This window comes from Amphiura filiformis, chromosome 1 (genome assembly GCF_039555335.1).
Source record: "Amphiura filiformis chromosome 1, Afil_fr2py, whole genome shotgun sequence".
Lineage (NCBI taxonomy): Eukaryota > Metazoa > Echinodermata > Ophiuroidea > Amphilepidida > Amphiuridae > Amphiura > Amphiura filiformis.
Window position 1 is genome coordinate 102,268,961 of NC_092628.1, and position 7,771 is coordinate 102,276,731.

Below are 7,771 nucleotides of genomic sequence, written 5' to 3' on the forward strand. Positions count from 1 at the left end.
CGTCGGTCAAGCAAGTATCCTGCTAGGATGCTGAATGACCTGGATTTTGCTGATGACATTGCCCTGTTGGAATCTTCAATAGCCGGGCCCAGCCACAGATTACTAGTACTGCAACTGCAGCAGTAGATCTAGACCTTGTCATCAGCGCACCTATATAAGACAGAATATATGACTGCAAACTGCAACGCCCAATCAGCACCATATCAATCGGAGTAAAAGAGCGAGACCACATCATGTGAGAAAAATTCCTCCTCGTCTTCGATTAATACTCCTGAAAGGTCATCGGCTAAGTCTTTAGAGTTCTTAAAGCTTCTTAACATGATGCTGAGTCAGGCCTACAAGCGGACCAAGGACGGTGCCTATAACTCCCTAGACGTTGTGTAATTGATGGAGCCGGTGTAATCCGCAATTGGTCTTAGTGGCATGCCCTCCTTGTGAATCTTCTGATTATGCGAGGTGTATTTTCCGCAGCTGGGTATAAACGCCAGTACTCCCAGTTTTTAGGTTAGCCAATTTAGCGACAAGTTTTCTTTTGTACCGAGCTGTAGGTTCCGATTCAGTTTTTCATATGGCTTTTCATCGCTAAGCATGGTGGTAATAACTTTCTCCTCACACTGATCTGTATCCATCACTACTGTCGCTCGACCCTTGTCAGCTGGAAGGATCATGATGGAACTTTCCCTTTTCAAGCTTTCTGTTCATCTTTGTCGGGATTCGGCTTGATTAAAAAGGCAATTTGGATCGGGCGAAACATTACCGAATATTTTCGACCAGGTTCTGGCGCCGCCAACTGCAGCAACTTCAGGAAAGAAGAAAAAGCAAATACGAGTGGATATTCATACGTAGTGGTAGATAAAACGAATAAAGAGTTTAACTTCGACACTACACTATTTTTCGCTCGACTGGAACGTTTTCACTAGTTCGACTAGCGTCTTCAGCAGATGGTGATGCTGTGATGATATCTTGTCTACAGTCGGGATATTCCTCACTGATGACGTCATGTAATCATCGTGACCAATCGTGACCAAGGACTGAATCGCGACCAAGGACTAGAAATAGATACTATTTGGGATAACCTGCAGATGACCAGGGATGGGCGGCACTACATAGTAACATCCTATGACGTCATACTGTTAATCACATGACGTCATCGGTGAGGAATATCCCGATTGTAGACAAGAAATCTTGTGAATAAAATATATCAAAATAACTCAGGGATTACCTGTATGAATTTTATATGCTTTTAATATATTTTATCCCAGATACAGTAAATATATCGCGCAGGCGAAAACCGGTTCCCGTTGAAGGTAACCTTACCTACCTTCTCATTTCACTCACTCACTCGGACGACTTCTGTCGGACTCCTACGATGGCTCTCCAGATGTGTCTGTCCTGCATGCAGCTCCGGATTTCGTTTGGTTCCTGTCCAGTGTCCTCACACAGAAGATCCACATAGGTCTTGCTCGGCCGCCCCACACTTCTTTTGCCGTGACTGGGTTTCCACAACACTAGGTCTGACACCACCTGCCCTGTACTTCTTAAACAGTGACCAGCAAATTGTAGTCTCCTTTTCCTGATTTTATCAGTTACCTTTGGGAGTTCTCCATACAGTTCTTTATTTGTGGTATGTGTCCTCCAGCTTATATCAAGAGCTGATCTAAGTAGCCTGGTGTAACAACCATTCATCAACTTGCGGATCTTTGTTGTCACTGTCCATGTTTCTGAACCATAGAGCAGGATGCTTTCTACTGTTGCTTGGAATAGCTTGACTTTAATCTGCCTTGGAAGATGGGATTTCCAGATTTTAGTGAGCTTATTACATGCCCTCTATGCCAGTGCTTTCCTTGTTTTGATGTCCTGCTCGCTGCTTTTGATCCAAGCTCCAAGATATTTGAAGTCTTTTACAACTTCCAAACTGGTTCCATCTGCAGTTCTTACATCCACTTCAGTCTGTTGATTGAATACCATGCATTTTGTCTTTTTGGTATTCATGTGCAGACCTACTCGTAAAGCAGCTTTCTCTATCCTTTCCAGTAGTTCCTGAGCTTGACTGGCAGTATCAGATATTAATGCTATATCGTCAGCAAAGTCCAAGTCAGTAACACATAGCGGTCCAACCCTTCTACTGCGTCTGGGATTTGCTGTAAAGCCTAGATTCTCTTCTCTACCATCTATAGCAGATCTCATGCAATAGTCTAACACAGTTATAAAAAGATAAGGAGCAAGAGTGTCTCCTTGAAGAACTCCTGCAAGGATGTTGAATTCCTCTGTTTCTCCATCAGGAGTCACAACTTTTGCTCTTGTGTTCTGGTAGGTGTCTTCTATGGCTTTCACAATTATGGTGGGTAGTCCATATGCCTTGAGTATTTTGACCATTTTCCCTCTATGTATTGTATCGAATGCTTTCTTAAAATCAATAAATGTCATTACTGCAGTGAGATTTTTGTCCTGAATTCCTTCTATTATTCTTCTAAGTGCAAGAATCTGGCATACAGTAGATCTGTTTTCTCTAAATCCGCATTGGTTTGGTCTGAGTTTGGTGTCCATATGTGGTCTTATCCTTTCAAGCAGCATGCGATTGCAGGTTTTTGCTACAATAGAGCTAAGGCTTATACCTCTGTAGTTTGCAGTATTGCTGAGATCCCCACTTTTTGGTACAGGGATAAGGTTCATTATAGACCACTGATCAGGTTTTTCGTTGCTAACAAATGCTTTGTTGCAGAAGTCAAGGATAATTTCATCCAGGTTGCATCTTTTTATGACTTCTGGAGGAATTCCGCCTTCACCAAAACTTTCCCTTCCTTAATGGCCTCCTTTGCCTTTTGATATTCTTCTTTGTCAAAGGGATCAGTTCTGATTGGTAGTTCTTCGAAGATTGTGGGTATATCTTCATCTTCATCAGTCACAACTGGAGGATCTCCAAGAAGTTGCTGAAAGTGATTGAACCAGCTTTGGATCCTGTCTTCTTTAGTATCCCCCTTTAACCTTCCATTTCTTGACTTTTTTCTACCACTGATCTCGTTTACAAGGTCCCACGCCATCCGGTGCTTATGACTGAGGTTGGCCTCTTCAAAGTCATTGAGCTTCTTCTCTAGATAATCAGAATTTGCCTCTTCATATGCATCATCAAGGGCTCTTTTGCTCTGCTCAAATGCATAACAGCTTGACTTGTCATTCTCTATGACATGTTTGTCATGTGCCTCCTTCAGATGATGTCTTGCTTTCTCGACTCTCACGTCATAGCAAAGCGCATTTTGATTTTTCTTCTTTTGGACACATGGTAACAACTTTGCAGCAGTTTCCTTGTTAGCTTGTATGAGATAGCTATATCTTGTGGATTGGTCAGTACCATCGTCTTCCTCTGTTAGTGCAGTGAATCTATTTCGCACTTCAATTGTATAGTTTTCCTGCAGATCTGGATCAGAAGCATGTTTGTTCCAGTTATATTTTACCCTCTTTGGAGGTGATTTGCCATTTGCTCGGAGACTAAGCCTTATATTGGCTGTTACGATTCTGTGATCTTCTCATTTATCCTGTGTCTTTTAGCCACCATAAAGCATAAAATAAGAATTTAAATTTATTGATAATGTCATATGAATACATTCCTATCATGGAATAGAAGAATCTACGAGTATCCATTTCGCCTTATAATCAGCTCCCGCTCACCCCTTTTACTTAACATATATTGGGTTGATTTTTAATGTTATATAGTCTACATTACCAGTCGTTATCCATGGACCCGAGGGAGAGTCTAACCGGGAATTCGTTCATGTCTAGCTTGATCGTGCAGGGTGTATCAAAATGATTGGTACCCATCAATATCCAGTGAGTATGGACAAGACTGTCCCATCAAAATGCAGCAAAGCATCCACCTAATTTATAGATTTATATGATGAAAGGTCATAAAATTATAAATAATTGTAGTCATTTCACGAGGATCTAAAGTTGAATTTGGTAGAAGCACTGAGCAGCTGTTTAGTCGACAAGCTAGTGGGTACCAATCATTTTGACACACCCTGTAACAATTTGGGATGGTTAACTGTTCACTAATATTTTGGATTCCCTAAGTTAAATTTCAGAAAGTAGAGGGGAAGGTGGCATGTCAGAACAGGAAAGGTACTGTCCATTGTCATGATTGTATACCTTTATTCAATACTAGAGAGATTGCGATGTTGCATACGCGCTGTTTGGACCGTGCGTTTTATATATACGACGTTCAAAACGGCGTTCTATATTGCTCGTCTCGGTTCCAAGCTGGATTGTGCTCATTCGTCACGAAGTAGAACATGGTGGGTGGAACAAAGACTGAACATCTGATCTGATTAAGCTTGAAAATTTAATAGTCACCGGGTCCTATGCATACTTCAACACAGCATGCATTTGATTTTGAATAAAAACCCAGATTAACGTGCTGCTATAAATTGTTTTCAGTGCTTCCCAATATTATGGTTGCCAAAAACATATTTTGGTAGAATAAGGCTACAAAACGATTGTCTTTTATATCTATGCACAGTTTCCATCTCGATACACCTGAGTACAATGTCTCCAAGCAATGTTATCATTATCTCTACATACCCTCGTTTCATCTTTTCTGTTTCGGGAGCTCTTTTGTTCAGAAACGAAAACGGAAGGGATTAAGTAGGATGGTGTGTAAGTTGACTTCATTGTTACGTTTGGGGCATTATGCTTCTCATTTGAAGAGGTAATAATAGGTGCTGTCAATCACACTTATGTCTGTCAATAAAGATTGGATAAGTCAATTATATGCAACACTGGCGTCTCAAGTGGGCAATCTTACTCATGTCAGTCATTTGATAGGCCTACATCAGGTCCGAACGCAAATTTGGTGTCATTATGGTCCAAATTACTATGACATTTAAAAAAAGGACCCTGCCTCTTCTCCTCTCGCTTTCTTCTCTTTCTAGTCTGTCTGTCTCTCCCCCTTCCCAACTCTCACCTGTGCCATCTTTTGAATTATGTGGATATCTGAATTATATTGGATGTTGTATTTCCTTTACCCTTCTTCCCCTCTCACTGTTTTAGCAGTAGACCTATGATGAACGTGGAAAAATCAAAATAAACGGAATAAACTCCTCCCTGCTCTGCTCGCCCCTCTCTTCTCTCGATCTCCTCTCCTCTCCTCTCCTCTCCTCTCCTCCCTCCTCCTCCTCCTCTCCTCTCCTCTCCTCCTCCTCTCCTCTCCTCTCCTCTCTCTCCTCCTCTCCTCTCTCCCCACCTCCCCTCTCCTCCCCTCTCCTCCCCTCTCCCCCCCTCTCCTCCTCTCCTCTCCTCTCCTCTCCTCTCCTCTCCTCTCCTCTCCTCTCCTCACCTCTCCTCTCCTCCACCAAATCATCTCCTCGTCTCATCATCCCCACTCTCAAATAATATACATTTAAAATAGATTTGAGTCTGGCAATATTGCCTGAAGCAATTATCAGATTACCAATTCCAATGAAAGAAATCCTATTAGTTTCACTTCAACGCACTTCTCTGGTGTTGCATATTACAAAGTTTTAAGGTGTATTTGGGACGAAAATAATTCCCCATTTTAATCGCTACATAATCATAATATGACCGATTTTTGCGCGATTGCACAAACAAGTATACGTAATTCTTGGCAACACTGATTACTATTGATTAATTTATATTAATCATGTTAATGTATATTTCTACGCTGGGCTATATTCACAGGGTACTCCCGCTTAGGCTGGAGTACCTATACACCCAACGCAAGTCAATTGAAGCCGTACAATTTATCGCGAATTTACGACCGTAAAATTTAGACATTTCTTTTGTCTAGATTAGCATCAACCCTCTCATCTCACGTTTTTCATGTCAGAAATTAACATAACTCCCGAAACCGAAACAGAATTTATCTTCGTTCAACTTTTCTGTAGTCAACAAAAGACTAGAATAAAAAGATTGTTCACACGTACCATGCTAACACTTCAAAATAACAATGAGATCCGAAACCGAAACCGGAAACCGAAACAGAAAAGATGAAAGGACCCTTAGTCTGTGTAGCTCTGTGTTTACACTACACGGTTGAGTGCATAGCATCATAAGAGCTAGAGTGAGCTTCTAGCTGGTGACTAGTGGAAAATACGGCAATGTCAAAACCCCGAATGTTTCTTTCATCCAGTCAGAAAAGTTTTTATATCGAACAAAATTCAAAAGCTGAAAACACTCTTTTTCATTACGTAAATCTGTTGAAAACGACTTATTTACCCACGTAATATGTGTCATGAATATTGGTGTAGTTTTACACAGCTAGGACGAACAAACAAGGCGTCAGACTAATTTAGATATGCACACAGATTCTACGTCAAGACGGACAGTGTGTACAATGTGTATATAAACTCGCCAATCGTATCATGATTATTGGCAGAACTACACATTTGCCAGCGAAGTGGTAACGTAACTCCCTGGTAACTGGATCACGCAGCTTTTGGAATTGATAGTACATGTCATAGACTTTGTGTTGCGATCATTTCGATCGTGGTGTATATTATAGAACTCAAAAGCGTGATCCAGTTGACATGGTGATAATCGGATTACACGTAACACTTCGCTGGCGATATGATATGCATACAGTGTATACGGTACGTCACTGATCAATGATTCACATGTACACATGCACGCGATGTGTTTATTCAGCACTCGATCAGTGAGCAAAGATAAATAATCAAATTAAATTACTCAGGGCACATCACAGTGGACACAACTGAACGGGTATGACCCATAGCGTTATTAACCACTACGCAGTTTACATGGTTTCAAAATTCGCATGGGGACAAAAGCTGGAGGGTGAACATGGTGAAAGTGCATAGGAACAATGCCGGGAACTACGTCACGCTATTGTTCGACTAAGCTTAGGGCTACATCATTTTTAACGCATGCGTGTTCGTTCGTCAATACAGCTTTAGTCTCCTCCACCTTCGCAACACGGCACGTGGAGTGACCGGAATCACACTGACGGCGGAGGAGAATACTAGCTGGTCAGACAATTTAATTCTATCAAGCATATAATACCCTGAACAATCACCGTCATTTGATCGATTTACTACAGAATATATTGTATACACAAAATATAATTTTACAATTGTAAACCTGTTAACTTATATATTTGTGTACTAAAGTATAAGGACACGTGAATAAAATCATGTAGAAGACAAAATGGCCGCTAATCCGCCTTTTGTCTAGACTTAGGCTACATCTTCCGGTTTGTTACGTAATACTAGGATGCCCATCCCTTTGTATCGATCCCTGACAAAAGCTACACACGATGTCTCCAGAATCTAGATCGTCCTTGTAATTCAGTATCGAAGTTACGTAATGTTACTATGTCAACGGGATCACGCGCTTGAGTTATGAACCACGATCGAAACAATCACCACACAAAGTATATGGCACTTGAAGGCATATCAAAATAGCGTGATCCGGTAACCAAGAGAATTACGTAACCACTTCGATGCTGAATATTACGCGATGTCCATAACACTGTATGTACTTACACATCAAAAGGACCGAACAGACTCACGATCGACAGAGTGACACGCAATGGCATCATATGCGCTGGTATACAGCGATTTTCTTTGTTTTGCCAAACCTGTTCTGGTCAAAATTAAAAGGGGATATATCTGACAGGGAAAACTAACATTTTGTGTAAAAGAAATATATATTTATATTTTTTTTATGGAAATGTTACACGGCTTTAACGGGCTGCTTACAATGTTTTGTTCTTGTAAGGAAATTTATTTTTTACTTAAAC

At 41.0% G+C, this 7,771-nt stretch overlaps 1 protein-coding gene across 1 annotated transcript; it reads right to left on the bottom strand.

The window, feature by feature from the left end:
- Window positions 1–1,338: 1,338 nt before the first annotated feature.
- Window positions 1,339–1,686, bottom strand: LOC140165115 (uncharacterized). The gene has a single exon (XM_072188550.1). The coding sequence runs from the start codon at window positions 1,684–1,686 to the stop codon at window positions 1,339–1,341; it is 348 nt and encodes a 115-aa protein (XP_072044651.1).
- Window positions 1,687–7,771: the final 6,085 nt, after the last annotated feature.